At 41.6% G+C, this 24,574-nt stretch overlaps 1 protein-coding gene across 1 annotated transcript in view; it reads left to right on the top strand.

Moving 5' to 3' along the window:
- The window catches only part of Ptdss1 (phosphatidylserine synthase 1), a 62,641-nt gene that overhangs the window by 26,984 nt on the left and 11,083 nt on the right, over positions 1–24,574 (top strand). Inside the window, exons 5-9 of the mRNA XM_021179803.2 lie at positions 3,090–3,248; positions 6,256–6,407; positions 11,234–11,375; positions 13,167–13,279; positions 15,300–15,365. Of these exons, the coding sequence (XP_021035462.1) occupies positions 3,090–3,248; positions 6,256–6,407; positions 11,234–11,375; positions 13,167–13,279; positions 15,300–15,365 (632 nt within the window). The remainder of the gene's footprint in view (positions 1–3,089; positions 3,249–6,255; positions 6,408–11,233; positions 11,376–13,166; positions 13,280–15,299; positions 15,366–24,574) is intronic.

Raw genomic sequence — 24,574 nt, forward strand, 5'->3', positions numbered from 1 at the left:
TGCATGAGGCCCCGAGATCAATCCCTAAAACCAAAATAAGATTTTAAGAATATATATTAAAAATGCAGCCTAAGAATCAAACAAGTTTGGGCAGCCCAGCTCTTTTTAAAGTTAGTCTGTCTGAAGTGTAGCTGTCTTGGTATGATTGGTACTGACTGAGCAGCTCCTGGGTGCTGGCGTCATGCTGGTTATAGTTGGAAACAGGTGGGTAGCCTCCCCGTCTTTTGGAGGCTAGAGTTAAAGATCGCTAAAGTTGAAGAAAAACTTGTTGGCTATTGTACCATAAGACAATTTCAGCAAAGTTTCAAGAACTTTCAACATATTTTTATAAATTTTAAGCACGTATAAGAGTACAAAGACTCAGGTCCTCTTATACCCATTACCTAGATTCAACAAGTATTGATTTGTGGTTGATATTACCATTGTCCACCCTCATTCCATTTTAAATCCGTTCTCAGATAGTAATCTAAGATGTATAAACTCCTTTTGTTTATTTCTAACAAACACCTCACAACTGTGGAGTTGGTCTTCACATAATGTACGTTTTTTACCTCACTTACTCACAACATGACAACATGATGTCAGTGAGGTCCTCATGTTGTTCTTTGATGTAGTCTAAGACTCTTTTGATGCTTTGTATGTGTGTGTGTGTGTGTGTGTGTATGTGTGTGTGTGTATGTGTGTGTGTATGTGTGTGCGTGTGTGTATGTGTATGTGTGTGTATGTGTGTGTGTATGTGTGTGTGTGTATGTGTGTGTGTGTATGTGTGTGTGTGTATGTGTGTGTGTATGTGTGTATGCTTTCTTTTTCCTTAAAGTTTATCTCCTGGGATTTCTCACATCTGGGTTTTGTGGCTGGCCTTCAGGGCACTGCCATTTGTCTTTCTGCCCCACCCCACCCCTAGATTTTGTGCACACTACAAGCAGGAATAAAGGCTTGTTCTATGTGTTTTTTATTCTGTGATAAATACGACGAACAAAAGTAGCTTGGAAAGAAAACAGTTTATTTGGCTTACAAGTCCTACTCCCAGTTGACCACTGATGGAAGTTAGGGCAGGAACTTAAGCAGTAGCCGATGTTGCTTATTGACTTACTTGCTCCCTTGCCTTGCTCAGCCTGCTTCTTAAATAGCCCAGGACCTGCCCAAGAGTAGCATTGCTCATAGTGGACTAGGCCTCCTAATCAAGAAAGTATCCCACAGTCCAATCTGATAAAGATATTCCTTAGTTGAAGTCTCCCCATAGGTGACTCTACTTTGTGTCAAGCTGACAAAAAAACTAACCAACACCAGGCTGGGTTGAGATTCCACCATCTTGCTCCGTTCTTATTGTGGAGCTGCATCACACACAGTTGGTGCCATCTGTTATATCATCCTTTATATTAACTAATTTCAGATCAAAAGTATTAGGAAGAGACAATTGCCACTTTACCAAACATGGACACACTATTTTCTTGTCATTTTTCTCAAACCACACAGAGCATTTGTACTGTGTTAGGTAGGACAAGTAACCTAGGAGTGACTTATGGTATGTAGAGGGATGTGTGTAGGTTGTATACAAAACTGCCATTTTATATCTGGGATGTGAGCATCTGGATTTTGGTATCCTCCAGGTATCTTGGGATCTATCTCCTGGGAAGAGGGAGGAAGCATCAAACTGCTCTGCCTACCCTGCAGCAAGGACCTCAAAGGCCTCTAATGGTGATTAATTGGGGGCCTCTAGGGATCAATTGGTGAATCTACTCTTTAAAATTCTAGTGCTGGGTTATTCAAATTGATTCTTTATAGTTCTTAAAGTGTCTTTGTTTAATGAAAGCATACATATACTTACGATTCCCCCAGAACCACTTCCAGCCAGTGTTTATGCTGAGTGGCCACTAAAAACAGATACTCCCAACTTAGGTCCTTATCTAGCCCTAAGCAGCCTTTTCCAGAGTAATCCTAGGGTAAGAGGTTGAAGAATTCTGGGCTAGTGGTACCTTGTCACTCTCCTTAAATTAATAGGCAAGCGGTTTCAGCCCCAGAGTCTCTGTCAGCCAGGAAGATCTGCTGTTGCAGATCTGGGAACATTCCTGTGGTAAATGAAAAGATTGCTAGGACTCCACACTCATGCATGTCCTGTTCAACTTAGCAAAAGCTTTAACAGCAAGAGTCTTAGAGGAACTTGTTAGTTTCCAAATGAGTTAGTATAAGTTGAGTTTCTAATTGGTAGTTTCTTTCTTTTTTTTTTTTTTTTTTTTGGTTTTTCAAGACAGGGTTTCTCTGTGTAGCCCTGGCTGTCCTGGAACTCAACTCTGTAGACCAGGCTGGCCTCCAACTCAGAAATCCACCTGCCTCTGCCTCCCAAGTGCTGGGATTAAAGGGGTGTGCCACCACGCCCGGTTTTAATTGGTAGTTTCTAAATGACAGTTGCAACATTGGGATAAAATGGTTAAGAAAGTAATTAAACAAAGGTTCAGCATGTCTTTAAAAAGTGACATCACTCAAAAAACAACAACAACAAAAAGTGACTTCACATGTACATGGCCAGAGAGAAGCTGAATAGAAGCTAGAAATAGAAACATAAAGAATCCAGTAGACTTGGAAATTTAAAAACCCTTTCTAAAAACCTTGGGCTGAAAAAGAAATAATGGGTTGAAGAAGAACTCACAGTGGAATATTTGTAAATTCCCAATGACAGTGAAAATGCTGAGAAGATATAGGCAAGTGACCTCTGAAGAAGATGAAAAGCCTGAACTGCTTTAAAGAGAAGAGTCCTTACCCAAAACTGTACTAATTATTATATAAACTCAAAACTGAAAGTTCCCAGGCATTTAAGAATGTTGGGCCATGAAGGCCTTGTTGATCCATAGTTATGGGCTCTGCTGGCCAATCAGTATCAAGTGGGAGCTCACAGAGGTAAGACATGGACAAAAGTATCACCAGGCTATGTAGTCACAGTGTCAATGTGTGTAACAGAGGCTGTGATTTCTTAGATGGTAGTCTAATTTTAATTTCAGCTTTGAATATATTATATATTTCTAAGTAATTTTAAATAATATGCTTGTTGTGCAACCAGTTAACATGTTTGAACTTTTTTTTATGTTAACCAGGAGTATGCTGTGAACTGTCATGTGATAACCTGGGAGAGAATCGTTAGTCACTTTGATATATTTGCATTTGGCCATTTCTGGGGCTGGGCCATGAAGGCCTTGTTGATCCGTAGTTATGGGCTCTGCTGGACAATCAGTATCACCTGGGAGCTGACAGAGGTAAGACATGGACAAGGGGATCACCAGGACTCCAAAATCATAGTGACAGTGTGTGTAAAGGAGGCTACGACTTCTTAGTAGTTCATCCTCCAGCCCCTGGATAGCAATATTGGACTTACATAATTCCATGACAATACTGTGTACTTTTGAGTAAAAAAACCAAAATTTTCTGTGTCCTTAAGAACTTGTGCTCCTTTATGGTAAGTCTTAAAAAAAAACAAATGAAACCAAGTATACGAATGAAGTTGGAGTCCAAAATAAGACAAATCAATGAAAAGAGGAAATCTGTGTAGAAGTAAGTGATTCACTTTGCCCACAGACCGGCTTTCTCTTTTGATCTCTGGGACTGGGTGTTCTGGATTACAATAGTTTGTTTTCTCTCTGATGGGGGACTTCCCAATAGAGCCCTGTGACCTGTTATCAAAAGGTAATGCCTGTAAATAAATGAGAGGTACCCCCCCCCCCAGGGAACCTATCAGCAAACTGAAAGTTGGAGAACTACTTCCAATTAGTTTAACATTTATTGATCATTCCCAGGACACAGAATTTGACCATGTGCACAGTCCGTATATTTCTCAGTGCCAGCTCCTGAATGTACAAAAGCATTCCCATTAGGTGAGCTTCTGTCAGTGTGTTCCTAGTTTGGGAGGCCAGAGTCTGCAATCAAGCTATGAGCAGGGCTGCTTCCTTCTGACAGTGCTGTGGACACCCAACCCAGGTCCCCCTCTTAAGAGCCTTTGCCCACTTCATACAGTCTTTAGCATTCCTTGACTTACAGATGCATTACCCTGATCTCTAAATTTATCATCAGGTGGCCTTCTCCCTGTGTGTGTGAGTTTCCATGGACTGCATTTATAAGGACATGAACCATAAGTGGGTCAGGTCTTGCTTGGTTTCAGTGTGAACTCTGTTTAAGTTGCTACTGCTGCAGTGACTACAGTTCCAAGTAAGTTTGCCCTTTAAGGAACTGGAGGCCAAGGCAAGAGAATTCTTACAGGGTGACGCTTAGCTCACACATAGCACTGCTTAGTCCCTTTTATCTCATTCAGAATTTTCTCAATCAGCTGTATCTGTTCCCATTGTACAGAGGAAGAAAACTGATTTTGGGGTGACATTATAGAAGAGTCACATCTTCATCCCAGATGTATAGCCCACCTTCCTGCCATTATATCACTTTCTACCTGGATAAGCGTCTTCCTTGCATAGCTGTTCTGTGACTGTGTACAGCACCTGGCCTTTCTCAGTTTCCTTTGCTTCCCCTTACCTGTCAGGGTTCTTCTGCCCTTCGCTGCTCCCCAGGATCCTCTGGTCCCTAGGTCTTAGCGTAGAGCCAGTGAAGTCTTCCATTCCTCTGTTCCCACTCATGTTAATCTATGGGTTTTTTGAAGTGTTTTCTTCACACTGTTGTGAAAATGATCCTTTCCAGTACTTCATCATATCAAGATCTCCTCTTCCTACAAACTCTTTAGTGGTCCATTGCTCTTTAGAGTCACCTTATGAATCCCAAGAGGAACTGACTACTGCATCCCAGTCTGGAGTCACTGAGTCCATCTCAAGCTTATGGTCCATTTGTCTTCTTCTTCTTTTTTTTTTTTTTTTTTTTTTGGCTGTTGTTGTTGTGTTTTTGAACACCTCTATCAGAGCCTGGGCCTAGCCCTTCCCTCCTTATTCCTCCTCACCTTCTAGACTAGTCTCTCCCTGGCTATACTTTTTCCTCACCTTTCCACTACCCATGTTCCATGTTCGGAAAGAGCACCTCCTTTCTGCCTTAAGAGCATGTGACCCATGTCTGCATCAGACTCCATCTCCCGGGATTCTGTCTTGCCCCAGAATTTGTAACCCTCCAGGAAGCACCTAGGCTGAAGGGCATCTTTCATGCCCACGCCTGCCCATAGTTTTGCTTCTGTAGTTTCTTTTCCTCCTAGTCTTAGAACTAGTGCTCCAGCTGTGCCTGGTAGCTCACAACCTAGAAAAGCACCTCAGTGGAGATGTGAGCCCTAACACAGCAGCCACTGCTACAACATGCACCAGTTGTCCTGTGGCCTCTCGGTTTTAGGCACGTTGAGAAGAAATGTTTGACTGATAGAATACCTTACTACTAGTGCTGATGTCTGGATCTTTATAATTTCATCTTCGGCTGGATCGCCTTTCAGCAGGGTGTGCTTCAGACAAGCTGACACACCCTTTGTTTTGTATAAAACAGTTTCCAAGAGATCTTGTCTCACTCTTGATCTTATCACAGCCCTCTCTAAGACTGGCCTCTTTTTCTATCTCTTGAATTCTCTAATTTCTGTTCACATTTCCACTCAAACATGGTTTCCTTCCAGAAACCGTTCCGAGTTGCCCGCAGTCAGAGTGAGTCCTCCTCGTCCGCACAGCCTATTGATTGCACCACTGCAGCACTTGCCCCTGGCTGGTTTATTTTGAGGTTCAACCTCTGGCTACTTAGCCTAGTCTTCCTGTTGACTGGCCACCAGGCATGCCATGGTGCCTAATCGAAAGATGGAACCCCTGGCCACCAGTAGTGGGAGATGTCCTTTTGAGTCTTCAGTGTCCTTACTGCCATTAACAGCCAACCTTTCTGGTTCTTTTACAGTTGCTCATATTTGGCCACAAGCATTTGGCTTGTTCTCAAATGCTCATCTTACTTTCTCAGACTTCTCATTTGAGGATTTTGCTACACTCTGTTGTCAGCTTTGAAGATACTTCTGTGTGTCATTAGCCAGTGTTACTCACGCAGCTGCCACTGTTTCTTAAAATCCATTTTTTTATGTTTTGTTTTTAAAAGAGAACTATATTGGTAAATGTTTGAAAAAAAAAACCCACAGACTTTGCTGTTGTGTTTGTATACATTGGGGGAAAAAGGAGACTTTGTTGTTGTGTTTGTATACATTGGGGGAAAGGAAACTCATCTTCGGAAACATATGATTAAAAAAGAAATGTATGTGCATGGTGAGCCCCATCGACAGACACTGTCTGCCCAACTGTTATCTCTTGTGTTCCTCAGCTTTTCTTCATGCATCTCCTGCCCAATTTTGCTGAGTGCTGGTGGGACCAGGTCATTCTGGACATCCTGTTGTGCAATGGTGGTGGAATCTGGCTGGGCATGGTCGTTTGCCGGTTTTTGGAGATGAGAACTTACCACTGGGCAAGCTTCAAGTGAGTCCTCTTCTTTGGAACCTTGGTTATGATGTTGTATCTCTTTTGTGCTTTACTATGAATGGGTTGTAGTGCAATCTCATAATAATGGATAAATACACTTTGGCAAGTGAAGCACGTATAATTGAAACAATTATAAATTTGATCTCAAACATTCATGTAGAAAATGCTGCTGAGATAGTTATTAACACATCATCTCAGTACTTGGGAGGCTGAGGCAGGAGGATTGTGCAAGTTAAAGGCCAGTCTGGGCTATGAAGTGCTATTCATGGCAGCTTGGCGTTATATAGTGAGACTCTGCCTTAAAACACACACACACACACACACACACACACACACACACACACACCCCAAAAAAGGTGTAGGAAGTGCTAAATCATATACCCTTTTGTCTTTTTCATCCTGCTTATTTAAAGATTCTAAACATGCTCTTGGTTCAAAATAATTCTTTTTTTTTTTTTTTTTTTTTGGTAAACAAGGCAAAAGATAATCTTTATTTCAGCAATCAGGGAAGGCACCTCTGGGATGAAGGGAGACAAAAGCTACTTCCAGCAGGTATTTAGAGTTAGAGAGAAAGGCAAACATGTGCAAAGGTTCTGAAGCAGGGCTGTGCTTCACAGGTTTAATGCACAGCAAGTAGACTCAAACTCAGTTTGTGCCTCCAACTTGGCTGAGAACCACCATTCTTCTTAATGGCTCTGTTCTAGTTTTTTCCTCCCAGTTCTCCTCCTCCTCTACTCCTTCTCTTCCTCTTCTTCCTCTTCCTTCTCCTCCTTTCCCCCTCCTCTTCCTGTAACACCAAACAGGGGCTCAGCCTCAGAGTTATCTTGCTGCTCTCAGCTTTAGTCCTCTTTCCTGAACTTGCCCTAGGATTGGCTGTTCAATTAGGTCTCAGCTAGGGACTTTACAAGTATGTATGTGGAAGATAAGAACAGAAAGGTGACCCATTTGGAAGGCACTGCAACAGTCCAAACGGGTGTTCATGGCCATTAAGATGGTGGTTTAGCTTTGGGAGACAAAGTGAATCTGGTAAAAGTAGTTCAGTTGCAGGTATACCCTCAAGATGGAGCTGGGCAGGCTCGGAGAGGTGAGGTGACAACTACTCCTTTTAATTCATTCACTTCCTTATCCTGATCATCTCCGGATTAAGTGGTCTGCCCCTGGGGATAGCTTCTCCAACTTTTTATCAGACCATTGTTTGAGTGCTTGAAAACATTAAGTTCATCACGTCACATGTAACATTCTGTATTAGAGTTCTGTTAACTGTGAAAAAGCACTATGACCCCTGCAACACTTATAAGGGAAATCATGTAATTGGGGCTGCCTTACAGGTTCAGAGGTTTAGTCCATTATCAACATGGCAGCATGCAGGGATACATGATGCTGGAGAAGGAGCTGATAGAGAATTGTACATTTGAATCTGCAGGTGGCAGGAAGAGAGTGATAGTGGGCTTGCCTTGAGCTTTTAAAATCTTAAAGCCCACCCCCAGTTGCATACTTCCTCCAAAATGCTGTACCTATTGCAACAAGGCTCCTAAGTGCTACTCCCTATGAGCCTATGAGGCTGTTTTCATCCAAACCATCACCACATACCTTTGTTTTGGTTCTCCAGCCTTAAGTACAGTGTGCCTGGGAAGGAAGACCCTTTACCATGTCATTCCAGGCACCCATGGCTATTCACAAGCTCCTTCTGTACCAGGGACTTGGTCTGCATTCTGAAAACTGGGCTGTTCTGCTTTCCTTTGCTGACCATGATTACTTGTCAATATAGGGAAGCTTATCTTGACTCTAGCTTGAGTGTCACATCTCTCTCTGTTCTTGTAGGATGGCAGTTTGTGTCATCACCATTTCTGCATTCATTGTGCTTAGTTCAACTTGCTGTTCAGCTTGTGGCAGGAACCATAGATACCAAGTGTGAGGAAAAGAGCCGAGGTGTGGTAATGGAAGTAGACACTTTCATTGCATTAGGAAATTTATATCATGAAATATGAGCATTTCCCCAAATCATCCAGTGTTCTTCCAAAAGATGATTTTAAAGGGCTTTCCCATATATATCTCAACTTAACAGACAAACAATAAAATAGGAACTTGCTTCCTGTCCATTTCTCCATAGTGCTGGGCTGGAGAGAGGGAAGGTTAGCTGAGGCAGGTGAATACTATTCAGGGTCTTGGTCAGATTTTTGAGCAATAAATACACACACAGGGATAGCTTCAGAGAACGTGTTCAGTTTAATGGGGGTGGGGTGGGTATTTATGCCCCTGGGGAGGTAGCCATGATCTCTGGGGCAAGGTTTGTGTGATTGTGTACAATTGGCAGGACAGGGATGTTGGAAGACACTTCATCTTCATATTCAGAGCTGAGGGTTGGGGCTGGAGGCTGGGGTAGGGGAGTACCTTGTAAGGTCAAACAAAGAGTGAAGTCTGATAACTCAATGTAGTAAATTCTTACTAGGGTTGATGGTGAGAGCCAGCTTTCTGGTGCCAGGTTGGGAGCAGAGAAAACAGCCAACTCCTGCCTTCCTCTCTTTGAGGGTTCCAGGATTGAAGCTGTCTCAAATCCTTCCTCCATGTGTCTAGGCCATTATGGTCCCACAGTAACTGGATCATGACCATTCAGGTATTCCCAGGGCTTTACTGTTAACAAAGGCTTCAGTGAAAATTATGACATATCTGGGATCTATCTGTCAATCTCTAGTCCTCTCTTCCTTTTTAAATGTCAAACTTCTTGTAATTAGAGTCCACTGATTTCATTCTCACCTCTGTTGAACATGTAGATACATTTATTCACTGTTTCCTTGAATCTAATTTTAAACCTTTCAGATTCATCCTATATTAAATTGAAAGGATTTCTGCCTAATTCTTCTGGAGTTTCTCCTTTCACTGCCTTTTATAGTTCAAGAATACTGGATGTTGCCATAAATTGAACTTTAGTTTTCCATTTTGTCATACCCCCACCCCCCAACAGTGGTTGGACTGAGCCCAGTGCCTGCATATGCTGAGCAAGTTCTGGACTACCAAGTCTACCAAGTCCTTCTCAGTCTTTTTTTTTCTCCTCCAATCACATTAAGCTACAGTGACAGCCTTCAACTCACTCTGTATCCCATACAGACTCTGAATCAAGCTTTTAGTAGCTGGGGTTGTAGGCCTGCCCACTTCTTTCAATTCTGATTGTGTGTTTTCTTTCCCTAGAATAATATGTTTGATCTATCTCAGAGTTTTTGTTTATTATTTGTTTGTCTGAGTTTTTTTCTTTTTATTTTACTTGTTGGTTTTTTTTAGATGAAATCTGCTAACATAGCTCAGGCTGACATTGAACTTAATCTTCCCAGTTGAGCCTCTTGAATGCTGGGATTATAAACCTATATAGCCATGTTCATCCTAGGGTAGGTTTGTATTGGTATGTGGTACAGAAGGGAGACCTTTTAGCATTAATTACTACCTTACCCTCTTTGGTTTACTAATAATCCTATTTTTGCCTGTTGATGTGAGGCCTTTGTAATTATTTAAAGACAATCTACTGTGTAACAGTACCTGGGCTAGACACTGCTACAAGAGGGGAGCTTGTATCAATTCTGAGGGTAGACAGTTGCTATTCTCTTTGAGATGGCAATAATAAGGTCAAGGTTCAGTAACTTGCCTTAGGACACACAGTCACTAAGCATTGGTGTATGAAAATTTATACTAGGTTGACACAGAAACAGCCACAATACTGCAGTCATCCTCTCAAGTTCAATAGAATCCATTTGTCAGGATGCTAGGTCATAAGGTCACTACTAAACACCCAGTGTATTAAACCCGTATGAAATACATAAATGCATATAGACTTTAAACTAAGCTAGCCTCTTTACTGCATTAAATATTATGTTTGTGGATTGTGATGTATTTTTATTTCTGTTTTGTTAATTTCAGTGTTTTAAAAATACAGGTCCTTTGCCATCTCTGTTCTCATTGCTGTTGTGACTCCAACCTTGTTAGGATGTCTTCCCAGCACAATTTTATGCTGAGAAGACTTATAAGGCTGATAGATAAGAGATTTAACCTGCTTTCCTCCTGTCTTCTCTCCCTCTGGAAAGAAGTGTCTGAAATGTTATTTATATCACTGACACTGAGCATACAGTTAAACACAAGAGTCCTCAGTGTAAGCCTCTGTTGAATTGGATTCCTCACCAGGTATTTAAATGGCCTGGATTTCAGCTTAACTGCCTTAGTCGAAATGCTCGGGTTATTATACCTACTTCCTGTGTTGACAGAGTTGGTCTATACCACCTAATCTTTGAGCCTACATAGTCTCACATGTAAGATGCATTTTTTTTCCCTGTCATGAGACATTTGAATGAGTGATTCCCAGGATTAAACTCACAAAAAGTGATGTTGCTCTCACCCCAAACTCTAGGGAAGTATAGGGGTAAATAAATAGTATTGGTGAGCTCAGGAAAATGAAACATGAACCCTACAACACCCCCTTAGGAGGCAGAGTGGACTGGAATAGAATCCTTACTCCACCTACATTCTTTCTGGGTGCTTCTAGGTTAGGTCGTCAATGCCTGTTTAGCTTCCTTTGACAACCCGTCATAAACTGAACCCTCTCTTAGCTCAGCTGCACCAAGATTCCTGATCTTGTTGACATCACTGTGTCCTGCCCATCATCCCTGGAACCCGTAAGCCCCAATCCAGTATGCTTCTTGGACCTTTGCTTGAGACCCTTCCAATAGAAAGGGCCTTCTCTGTCCTGTTCTGGCACTTGCTAGAACATCATCAGTGCAGTTTTCCCTTTTCCCCTCTTTTCTTACCCCTCGATTTTCATGGTTTCCATTCTCTTCTCCTAGGGACATCCACAGCACCACAGGGAAGATCAAGCGAGCTGTGCTGCAGTTCACCCCTGCTAGCTGGACTTACGTCCGGTGGTTTGACCCCAAGTCTTCCTTTCAGAGAGTGGCTGGTATATACCTTTTCATGATCATATGGCAGGTAATCTTATAAGTACCCATTCTACGCAGAGAAACAAAACATAACATAAATCTTGAAATCTAGAATTAATGATACATTGCATTTAAGCTGGATACTGTGGAAGGAGATTGGTGTAGCTGGCGGCCGTAAGGGAGCTTATTCTGTCCGAGGAGCTGCTTCAATGTGGAAAAATCTGAAAACATGAGCCTCTGAGTTACAAATTAAAAACGGATTTCCTAGAAACAGTCTTATTTAGTACCCAATGAATTAGGAATTAACACTATTCTGAAGAATATTTTCAAAACCAAAGAAACTGGGATGGCTTTTTCTTATGTTTTAATTTAATTTCTAATTTTAGTTTTTGTATTGCTGGATATAGAATCCATGGTGTCCAAGAAATGTCCCGTGTCCCATCCTCAACAGATACTGAAGGGCAGTTTATAAAAGTGAGACTCTACAATGGCTTGTTGAGCTCTGTCTTTTCCTTATTAGAAAAAAGCACAGCCTATTTTTCTAGGTCCTTGTACTTGCAATGCAAACACCCTATTACTGAATCTTTTCTTGTATTCCTAACTCTTTGGTGTACAAAATTGTACCTGTGCTGTAGAAATGGAAGCATTGGTTAGTGTGGATCTTGGATAAAACTAGGGGAGAAAAGCAAAAATTCCAGATAGTCAGAAATTTCAGCAGTCTTAGGAGAACTCTCATGCCTCAGGCGTTTTCCCCCAGTCCTTCTCATCTCCAGGGATTTTTATAGCTTCTGAAGACTTTCTTTGGGAAGCTGGGTTCTATTTTGCCTAAAGGTTCTTTAAGAGTCATCAGACATAAAATGTTGGTATTTTCACACATGCACTGGGTTGCATATATACATACACTACACATAATATGTAAGTAAATGGGAATTTTGAACATTAAAATACAAAGGAAAAGATCAGAAGATATCACTTTTAAGAAGAAAATATCTTGTTCACACATGGAAAGCAAAGCCTTTCTTGATAGATGGAGAGGTGTAAGAAAATAAATCATTACTATGGTTTAGTGATGTCACTATCTCTCTATATCTATAAGATTGGTCTGAAGATTCAGCCAACTGTAAATAAAAATATTTTCCAAAAATGCTTGCAAACTGGGAGTGGTGCTGCACATTTGACCATCCCAGACCCTGGAAGAATGAGACAAGATGATTAATGCAAGTTCAATACCAACCTTGGCTACATGATACCAGGTCAGCCAGCCTGCATAGCAAGACCCTATCCTGGAACACTGCCAACAAAAATTGAATCTGCCCTCAACACACACACTGTATGCCTCTGTCGTCTCTCAGATGGGCTTCACGCTTCATAGGTCAGTGCTGATTTATTTAGAGTTGGACCTGGCCTGATTTTCAAGGCGACTTACAGAAGCTAGCTTACTCTGCCCAAGGAGTTCCTTCAGTGTGGAGACATTTTAAAATATGAGCCTGTCCTAGCAGATCACACAGAGAAGCCAAGAGACAGAAATGCAAAATAGAAAGCATTTCAGTTCCTTGATGACCAGAGGTCATGCCTTCCCTTCCCACCACTGCAGTCATACATATACATGTACATGCACACACGTGCATACACATGCCCTGGCCTCCTCCCAGTTGGCCAGTGCTTAGTCACTATTGTTGGCTGTCACTACTTAAAGTATCAATTCTTGGGAAAGCTCATATATTTTCTGAAACAACTTCAGATATACTGGTTATTTTTAGCTCTAGAATGCCTGTTTGAGGATTGGTATGCTCATGATGTCGACTTGCCTACCAGAATGACTGATCTCTCTTCTCTTCAGCTGACTGAGTTGAATACCTTCTTCTTGAAGCACATCTTTGTGTTCCAAGCCAGCCATCCCTTAAGCTGGTGTAGAATCCTCTTCATCGGCTGCATTACGGCTCCCACAGTGAGGTAATTCTGTCCAGTTGCACTGCCATTTGTTGAGAACATATACTTATGTTTTCTTTCTTAGCATAAAGTCTATCACATCAGCTAGAATTTTTTCTGTGAAAATGGCATTCTAAACAAGTGTTCATCCAAAATATGAAGAAAACGTTTTTATTTGAGACCTCAGTACAACAGTGTGAGTTTGTACTATTTAGAAAGAGACTATTTAGTGGTATGGCCATACAAATGCCCTTGTTTTCAGCCCGTGTAGTCGGTCCCTGCTGGTGTTCGCACATCCTGTTAAAAAGTAGTGAAGGTGACACTAAGGTTTCCTAAAATGATTAGTAAGTAGAAAAGTTTGTATAGAGTTGAAGTCATGAGCGACAGACTTTCATTTTAGAATGGAACTTCATTGCGATTCAGTTAAGCTGATTCCTTTTTAAGTTCCCTGTAGTCCTCCAGGACAGCCATAATGAGCTTAGCTGTCCTTGTGAATACTTTCCTGTATTCATGTAGAGCTGGAGGAATGGCATCATTCACTGCGCTTCAGGAACACCCATGAGGGGCAGCTTAAAGCAGAACTTTTTTTCTTGTGTTAGTTTCCTATTTTAAAGTGGCATTTACACTGTATAGCTCATAAAGAGTACAGTAGCCTCGTCTGAGATCTGCTGAAGAAACAGGTAGGAACTAAGCAGTTAGAGGAGTTGTTTAGCTTGCCTTCCCCACCTTTTTTCCATTTTAAATGCTTTTGTGTTGCACTCATGCACATGCGTGCCTCGGTGCTCTTGTGGACGATCAGAGGACAAGTTGCAGGAGTCTGTTCTTTCCTCTCACCATATAGATCTTGGGAATCAAACTCTAGATTGTTAGCTTTGGCAGAAAGTATCTTTACCTGCTGAGCCGTCTTACTAGCCACATCATCATTTTAAATATCCATTTTAACTACACAAGTGGAGGGACTACCTTGCTCAAAGAGACTATCTCAGCCATTTCTTCTAATGATCATTCATTATTACAATAATCAAACACCAGCACACAAAATTAGAAAAACTAATATTGATCTAATAAAGACAAATAAGGTAATAAAAATATGGGTAAATGAGAGAAAACCTGTTTTCAGATGTTTTGATTGGGGTCTTTGAAGTAATGAGGTCATAGTTCATGCATGAGTGTTGTATAGTATCTTAGTCCCACAGAATTTAATGTAAAGTCTTTTGTGCATATATTATATTTCTTTGCCATAGAATCTCTCAAATCCTCAAGGGAACCTATAATTCTCCCAAAATTCTGGTTCACTTGACTTCTGTAGGCCTGGACAGAGCTTAGGAGTGCTTGGGAGACTACAAGCCACACTGTTACTGACACCCACTCCAGTCACATGTAAACAAACACACCAGATTTCCAAGTGTTAATTCAAAGGCAATACAAAATATTGTTCTAGTATTTTGATATAACTTATGTATTGGTCGCTTTATTAAAGTGACATCCATCTGTCTTCTTTATCTTCATTTGACAGTTGGAAATATTTGAACAGGATATATAGTTGTGGGTACTGCTCAGAGCACTTGAACACCCTTTACTAATCTTGTCAGCAACACTCAGTAGTTATAGTGAAGTGCAGCTGGGGCCCTTCTAGTTTCTGCAAGGCAAAGATGTCTACATTTTTACCTGGTTACAGTAAACACCTATAAACCTGAGGATGCCATAAGAGACAGTTGAAGAAGCCTGTAGTTAACCCTCTGGAATGGTCTCCACTCCACAGAGAAGCTGTGTCAGGCTCAGGCTGCTCAGGACTGTGGCAATGTTACTAGACCAAAGCTGTCTTTACCAACAGAGTGATCCTGTAAGCTGAGCTTCCTTCACCCCCATCTGACCCAAATTCAGAATCTCTTACAGCAATGTTTCAATAGCCCTGGCTGTCTGTTCCCTTGCATCAAATTAGACCAGGCTGCTGGAGTATGGCAAGCAAGGCAGAGCAGGTTTTATGTTCCCTCTGTGATGCCATTGTGTAGAAGTCTCATGGATTCTAATTCTGTTCTTTCAGACAGTACTATGCCTACCTCACGGACACACAGTGCAAGCGTGTAGGGACACAGTGCTGGGTATTTGGGTGAGTATTTGTGATTGTAGGGGTTTTGAAGCCATTTGAGCCCCTAAGTTTCTTTGAATAGTTTTGTTAAGAGTCTTCAATGTAATTCTCCATGAAGGAGTTGATCAAGCTAAGAAACTATTTCTGATAAACTCAGAGACCTTGCTTTATAAAATAAAATAGATCCAGTATGGATTTGTTGAATTTCTCTGAACATATTTGAGTTTGGGACATCTGCCCTGGGTTAAGCTACACTTTGTGTTATTTTGACCTTAGAAGGCCCCCCAAAAAACCAGCTTACTGCATATTCAATATAATTTTATTGCTTCAAGAATTAACACAGACACATGGTTACAAATTGTGGGTACAAGTGCTATTTCCTAATATAGTTTACTGTTTCACATTCCTAGTTTCCCTCCAAATCCCCTTATGGGTTAGTCTCTTTTCTTTGTGTCATGTAGGTCACTCTGCTGCTTAAATACCAACCATCTATCATTATATTTCACATCTAGAGTTCAAGAGGGGTCTGAGTAAACCTGTATAGGAAGTTAATTCCTTGATGTAGCCTAGGTTCAAGACTTAATCTAGGTTCTAATTTGAGTGGATAGGATAGGATAAATGACTACAGGCAGAGTTAGAAATCATTGCACACATTGGTAAAACTTCTAAGCAAAATACAAAAGAAACTCATGTAAAGATGATCCAGAGGTGAACGGCCCGGACCCTGCCTTCCCTGTAGCACTCTCCTGTGGGCCTGCGTATAAACAGGCACCTGTTAGGAAGATTCAGAAAGCTTCTCTATGGTTTTAAAGAAGGAATGACGCTAGGCTTTAGCCACATATGGAGGAAGAAGTGTCTGCATCCCATACAACTGACCTTTAATCTTTTGGAAGGTAGGAAAGGTAGAGCAAAGGTCAAGCAGGGCCACCCATCTCAGGTTTCCTTTCCATAATTTCACACAGTTTTCTCCTGAAGGAGATACTTTGTTTTGTTTTATATAAACATTAACTCTGAATTACTGAATTACTAACTACAGACTTGCTAAGTCATCTCCCTCAGTTGAAACATAGGTCTAAGTTTTGTTTTGTTTCTCAGCTGTATGTAGTGTGCACATGCAGGTGGAGGCCCAATGGTGAGTCAGTTGTCTTCCTCAGTCCCTTCCTACTGTATTCATTGAGGTACCCCTCCGTTGAATCCAGAGCTTAGTGATTGAGAGAGACTGATTGGTCAGGTTGTATCTGAGTTCCCTGTCTGGTGCCTTCTGAAGGCTAGGAGTATAGGCCAGCCACCTTGTTCAGAGCACTTACTGGTTTGGGGAGCCTGAACTCCGGTCACCAGGCTTTCACTGCAAGTACTTTGCCCTCTGAACCACCTCCCCGTGCCTGGATCTGAGGTTTCTCAGAAAACTTTCTCATAAATATGTTGACATTCTTCCCAGTTCATAGCCTCAGCCTGTTCAAGAACAGATGCAGGCATAAAATGGAAGGAGTTAAGCTGTCGAGAATAGATAACTACTACTCATGTAAGGTCTCATCCTGACTGGGACCCTGATCAGTGGTTGCTGTCTTGCTGACTGACCACACTGTCTCTAAGCCCTTTGCTGAGCCTCTCCTCCAGGGCCCACCATGCCTTTGCTACAGCCCTTGGTACCCTTTCTACTCTCTTCACACCATCATCCTCTCAGTTCCCAGGTTGCCACTCTCCCTTCTCAGCATAAGAAAACCTCTCTCACATCTCAAGAACTCTCCCATTAGCTTTTAAGTGATTTTAGTAGCTGATTTTCTTTTCCTCAGATTGCATCTCGCCTTAAACCCTAAAGGTATAGATCCTGATGTGGATTCAGGACCTTTCCCCTTTCCCCTTGGGGTTCCTGAGCTCAGGAAGCCCTAGAGCACAATCATAGCTTTCTCTCTCAACCTCAATGAAACTCTTGCTTCCTCCAAAATAAGGTCTTGATTCTTTCCAGCCAGAACTAGAAGACCACTCCCAAACCCTAGGATCACTGTCTGCCTTCCTGAGAGACTGTGATGAGTTAAATTAGAAAATACTCACGAAGTTTCCAATCTTGAGTGTGGCTCTGAGATTATCCTCCGCAGATCTGTTCCTGTAGGAATCATCTAGAGGCACAGGAACAGGTTTGTTTCCTGCTGATTAATGAGCTAAAAGACAAGAAAAGTTTGAAAGTCAAAGCCAAAGTATATTCAAAAGGACAATTTTATTAGATTTTAAGAGAAAAAAACACGAGGACAGGCCAGCTATAACTCTTAGCAGCCTCCCAGAGAAAGAAAATGCTGTGTAAGTTAAGCCAAAGTGGAGGTCAGCCACATGACACAATAGGGTTTAGAAATAGTATGAGGAATTTTTTGGAAATTGCTTTCCAGAAAACAAACAAACACAAACCCCTAAAACTACCAGGTTCTAACTAGAATCTCAGAGGGACGGGAAAGTTACATGGAAAGGTCAGTAGACTCAACAGAATTTTACAGTGGCTGGTAGAGACTCTGCTAGCAATAGAGATTCTGGGGGAAAAAGCCGTATTTCACTAAAGGAATTATTCCACTTATCTCTTTAGCACAGCTAATAGTAGTCTTACCTTTCTAAGGTGCAGTCCCTTGCCCAGGTGATTGGATAAAACTGTTTGGGGTAGTTTGGAATGCTATGTCTCAAGCCAGGCCAGATAGATAAATATAGAGTTTTTTTTCCCCTCTTTGGCATAAGAAAGGTCCCTTAATGGGTCTTTACTGATGCAGGTGGCCCACATGGTTGTGGTCTTGATGTGGTATCCTTATAATCTAGAGATGGTTCTGATGGCAGAATAAAAGCCCCTTACATGCTGCTCAGGGTTAGACTTGTACACTTAGTTCTAGAAATAACTCCAAATACCATCTAGCTCCATTAGCGGAGGGATTCTACATCCCTGCCCTTGCATTAACATACATTTTCCGCCCAGTGGACCTAGTTACAGAATGGAAGACCTGTGACTGAGGAGGCTAGCATCTCCAGTGTCTGCCCCTAGGCAGAGGCCTTGCAGCAATTCCAGAGTTTGTCTTTTATCTTTGCTACTTCCAAGATGAGGGTGGCAGCAGACATCAAAGGTTCAGAAGAGAGGCACTGGCTGAGATCCATCAGGCTGTATTGTCAGCTACCTCTTTCAGTCTGGGAAAGAATCCCCATATTTACATTTGAACTGAATAAGGAGAAATGTTCACCCCAGGGCATCTGGAGGTAGATGGGAAGGTAGTCCATTTCTTGGGCTTTCTTTAAGGAGTAAAGTCACAAGTAGTTGCTGCAAAGGACATTTACAGAAGAGAAATGATGGAGCAATAAAGACTGAACACCGTGTAGTTGATTTATGATTAGAAAAAGTGATTGGAGAAGGTTAGGGAGGGTCAGGGTGTTCTCATCAACAAGTCAAGGTCATAGGTTGGAGCAAATCAGACTCCAGGAAATAGACTTAAAAACAGCAACTCAGCTCTTATGGTAAATGAAAACTTCTTTATTTAACAATATAGCCTAAGGCTGGACAGTGGTGGCGCATACCTTTAATCCCAGCACTTGGGAGGCAGAGGCAGGTGGATTTCTGAGTTCCAGGACAGCCTGGTCTACAGAGTGAGTTCCAGGACAGCCAGGGCTACACAGAGAAACCCTGTCTCAAAAGACAAAACAAAACAAAACAAACAAACAAACAGAAAAACAAACCAATACAGCCCAGTGGCTCCTGCCTTCAAAATGGAGTCAGGAATGTTCCTTATTCCCTGCTTGACTTATATGTCCCTGTCAAATATTTAGGGAGCTGTCTTTAGTGGCATTATGGGTAGCAATGATTCTAATTTTTTTTTTTTTTATGTAACAGGTGATAAAGTTAGTAGCACATTGGAGGGCAAAGAACCCACTTATGATAAGTAGTAGAAATAATATGAGAAGGTCAGTGAAGTGGGAGAGCCATCTTAGGCCTGTCAAATTTTGTTTGACAGCTTTTATTTCTTCTTGATCATCAATTTAGTTGTCAATAGTAGGAGAGAAATCAGACATATTAAAACAGCACATTTCAGTAAAATGCTGACAACCAATGTTCTGTTTAAGTAATAGGTAATCTATAGTAGCTCTGACTTTGTAGAACAGTTATTGTCAGATCTTCCATTTATTGATTAATTTCAGTTAACTTTTTTTTACTATAGTAGTTTTTTTTTTTTAATTAGACAAGCTATGCCTAATTAGAAACCTCTCTTTGCAGTCCAACAACAAGCCCTGAGATTGGTATCAAAGGCTGAGTCACAGCCACTATAGTGGGATCCAATAAATATAAGGAATCATTGCAGTTATCAGGAAGAGCTCTTATAATTCTACCCAGTTATAAGAGTTTCAGAGTACAAAGGTGTAACAAGCCCTAGACTATATACCTTGTACCCTGTACTCTGCAGGGAGTGCAGAATAAGTATTGTTTTTTTGTTTGTTTCTTTTTAAATTCCATCCTATGTGCAATGGTTTACCAAATGGAGAGTCTGTTAAAAACTGAAATTACAGTAAGAAAGAACATTAGTGCAATCAAAACACAGACAGTGAAGGCAAATACCTTATCAACAGTAACATTGGCCACAGCTTTTAAAACATTAGTGGGGGTGTGTTCCATTTTGTTTCCCATTATACTCATATAATTTTCATATGAAAACCCTATTCTGTACAGATTTTCTTTTAAAAAGCCCGAGAAAAAGGAATATCCTCTTAACACAAAAGGAATTTCCTCATTGGCTTTTAGTGTTAGATAGAGCCAAAGATTATACCCCATAGTATAAATTACAGACAGGGTTACTCTGGGTATGTTAAGTTCAGTTAAAATAATTAATGAATCTTCCCTTTCCATTCTTATTTTAGCAATCTATAATTTCTAATATCAGAACCTTTTAAAGGATATTGGATTATGTTGAAGTCTGTATTATGTAGAGATGGGTCAGTTAAATTATTTTATTGTAAGTATTTTCCATCTGAACCTAAAGACTGTTTGCCCCCTCCCCTTTTTTTTTGTCTAAACTATGGGCCCTGGTGGATAAAAACAATATTTTGCATAGGAAGACAATATAGGAGTGTTTCTTATAATAGGGGTGCCTTTTATTTCCCTGTTAAGATACATTTAGGTTCTGTTTAGGTTCAAAATTAAACAATAAAACTGTTAGCCATAGGAAAGTCATGGTGGGAATCCCAACATCAAGAACACAACGTTTAAAGATATGTTGACAGTCAAAAGTTCGAAAGCTTGACTTTTTTATTGGATATTTTCTTTATTTACATTTCAAATGTTATCCCCTTTCCTAGTCTCCCCTCTGAAAATCCCCTATCCCCTCCATCCCTCCTCCTGCTCCCCAACCCACCGACTCCTGCCTTCTATCACTGGCATTCTCCTATACTGGGGCATAGAGCATTCACAGGACCAAGGGCCTCTCCTCCCATTGAAGACCGACTAGGCCATCCTCTGCTACACATGCAGCTAGAGACACGAGTCCCACCATGTGTTTTCTTTGATTGGTGGTTTAGTCCAAGGGAGCTCTGGGAGTACTGGTTAGTTCATATTGTTGTTCCTCCTATGGGGCTGCAAACCAGAAAGTTTGACTTTTAATGAATGGTCCTTTTTATTCCCTTTTCACCTCTGGGTTTGGGTTCCTCTTCTATGGATTCATCAGGTGCCTTCTTTAGGTGCAACTAATGAACCCAGACAAGAGTAGCAGGCAGTCGCAGCAGCAGTCAGCATCCAACGAGTCATCTAATGTAAGCCCTCCCCACCGAGTTTCAAGCTGGTCAGTTTTGAAGCAGTGGATTAGTATAGTGTCTCCAGGCTGGAACGGGTCATCAGGTAGACCAACCCAACTGGTTGAGCAGCCTGGACCTGAGGGAAAATCTTATCCAAGGTTAATTGCAATCTTTTTAAGGACTCAGAGATTGGAGTGGGACAGTCCAGCATGTACCCAGGAGATCATGGAGGTGGTTTTCCCATGTTTCATGTTGGGTGAACTTTTTTTGTAAGTGGGTATATCGGACCCTGAGAAGGGTGTGAGGCCAGAGTTACCACCATTCTCACGGGTATATTTAGTTAAAATCTCCTTTAAAGTTCTGTTCATCCTCTGCCTTTCCTGAGCTCTGAGGATGATACATACAACAAAGTTTCCAATTTACGTTAAGAACGTTAGAGAACAACTGAAATCATTTGGCTGTTGACAGACCTCAGAGATATGAGGAAGCCAAATCTCAGAATCATTTTCATTAATAATTTTTAGTTACCACTTGGCCTGTTTCCACTTAGGATGGAACAGCCTCTATCCAGCCCATGATGGTATCAACAAAGACCTGCAGATTTTTGTAGCCATTCAGTTCTGGCTTGACTCAGTGAAGTCTAGTTCCCCAAATTCACCTGGTATAGTACCTTGACTCCATTATCCTGGGGGAAGCATGCCCTTCTTTGCATATACCTAGGCATGGTTAAGGAGCTTCAGAAATGCTCTGAAAGAGTTTCTGTCAGTGTCCAGACATGAGGGGTGAGTCCTAAGATCTGTTTAAGTGACAACTGCATGGAGCAGTGCAGAGCAGGAGCCGCCATCCTGAGCTCCAGTCAGAAGATGGTGTGAACTCTCTGGATCACACTCAGGACATCTCCAGGATAGCAGACAGTTACAGGACCACTTAGGGTTTGGGTTGCCTCAGAGCAACATCTTTAGGCACTTGATCTGCATGTTGTTACCTTGAGTTTGCTACTCTTTTCCTTTTTGCTGCCCTCATGAGTTCATTTGGGAGTCACATGGCTTCTAGCAGCCGGACAATTTCATGATTTTTTTTGTTTGGTTGTTGTTTTGTGTGTGTGTGTGTGTGTGTTTGGGTTTTTTTTTTTTTTTATTTTATTTTGTTTTGTTTTTCAAGACAGGTTTGTTTTTCTGGCTGTCCTGGAACTCTGTAGACCAGGCTGGCCTCAAACTCAGAAATCCACCTGCTTCTGCCTCCCAAGTGATTAAAGGCATATGCCACCACTGCCCAGCTCATGTTTATTTTTAATACTCTTTTCCTCTGAATTGTAAGCTCCTCTGTTTACATATCTGTCCATGAACATGAGCCATGGCAAGAGCCTATCAGCTGTCTGTGTAGATATTCACCATTTCCTCCTTCAGCCCATCTTAAAGCCTGTGTCAAAGCAGTTATTTCTGCTCACTGGGTGAGTGTGCTCCTGGGCAGTGCTTGCATTTAGTGACCCCCTTCTGGCCTGTGATGGCCACTGTCCCGACATACCTGGCTCCTTCTTGATGATCTAATAGAGACTCACATCTCTGGTGGTAAGAGGAATGTCTGTCAGGTCCAACAGTTGACTGATGACTCAACAGTTAATAATATTGGTTGGTTTTCCAGAGGACCTGGGTTTTACTCCTTCCCCCCCCTACTTTGTTTATTTACTTTACATCCCAATCGAAGCTCCCGCTCCTCTCAGTGCCCTCTTCATAGATGCTCATTCCCCTTATTGCTCCTCCCCCTCAGCTTTGAGAAGGGGAAATTCCTCTGGTTACAAACCCATCCTGGCACCTCAGGTCACTGCAAGACTAGGTACAGCCTCTCCCACTGAGGCCAGACAAGACAGCCCTGTTAGGGGAACAGGATCCACAGACAGGCAGCAGAGTCAGGGTAAGCCCCTGCTCCAGTTGTTAGGGGACCTGCATGAAGACCAAGCTGCTACGTATGTGCAGTAAGGGGTGGGGGTGGGGCTGTCCAGAGCCCTTGTATGCACTTTGGTTGGTGGTTCAGTCTCTGGGAGCTCCCAAGAGTCCAGGTTAGTTTCACCCATGAGACAACTCATGACCTCCCGTCCCAGGGGATCTGATGCCTTCTTCTGGTCTCCACAGGCACAGACATACATGTAGGCAAAACACTTGTACATATAAAATTAAAATAAAGTAAAAATGAAGCAGAATAGAAAACCAACAAAGTAAGTGTCAATAGACAAATTATAATTTAGTTAAGGATCATAAATGTTCTTGTTTTCTAGAATTGAGAAACACTGTAAAATAGGACAAGTGTTCCAATAAACTGAGGAGTTTCTTTTAATGGAAATTAAAGGGTGGGAGAAAGCAGAAACAAAAAAATTAGAAAGATAAGTTATCTCAGCATTACGCTCCTTTAAGATAAAGACAAGGAAACAGAATCACAGGCAAATAATTACCTGTTGATACCCGGTTACTGCAGCTTATCTTTATATAGTGTTAGGTTGGAAGAACTTCCTTATGCCTATGAAATTGGCCGACTTGGAACATTTTGCATTTTGTAATCTCTAATTCCGTTTTCTTAAATCAAATGAATATCTACCTTGGTTTCTACTTGTTGAAATGGAACTTCTTCAGCATGAGTGAGTGACTCCATTCTGACTTTTAGCCTGCTTTCCTGGGATCTGAGGCAACAGCTTAGTTGAAAACAATGACCTCCTATAGTTTTCATTTCATCATAGCTGCAATTATTTTATGAATGGTGTGTGTGTGTGTCTGTGTGTCTGTGTGTGTATGAATTCACAATGGTTTGTTGCCAGCATTAGTCGGCTACTCGTAGATATTAGTTACTTTTCTCACTGCTCTGACCAAATAAATGGCAAAGCAACTCAAAGGAGAAAGGGTTTCTTCTGGTTCATACTTTGAGGGTGCAGTCTACCATAGTGGGGAAGGCAGGTAGAGCACTGTGTGTCAAGGCTCTGGCAGCAAGAGGACATGAAGTGGAGCTAGCCATAAACCTCAAGGCTTGTTTCCCTAATGCCTCCATTGAGACCCTGTCTCCTAACAGTTTTATAGTCTCCTAAACAGCACTACCAACTGTAGACTAACTATTAATATGTAAATACAAGCTTGTTGAGGAGGACATTTTACTAGTAAACTGTAACACCATGCTTTTTGAAAAGGGACTCAAATCTGAGTGAACAAACAGAACTCTCATACACTCAGGATGTTCTGTATGCCTTACTGGAAGATAGTCACACTTGTGTCCCAGCAGAAGAAGGGAGAGGAGGCAGTCTCCAGCCCACAACAACAAGCTGTATAGCAGCAGCTGAACTCTGACCAGAAAACAGATAGTTTACAAGCCATGAGTGAATGCAACCTCATTGTTTAGGAAGTTCCAGCAAAAGGGTGACTCTTACCAGCAACAAAAATCGACTGCATTCTAGGATTAGTTCATGGTCTAGATTTCAAGACTGGATTACTGTCTTCTGTAGGAATTTA

Source organism: Mus caroli, chromosome 13 (genome assembly GCF_900094665.2).
Source record: "Mus caroli chromosome 13, CAROLI_EIJ_v1.1, whole genome shotgun sequence".
Lineage (NCBI taxonomy): Eukaryota > Metazoa > Chordata > Mammalia > Rodentia > Muridae > Mus > Mus caroli.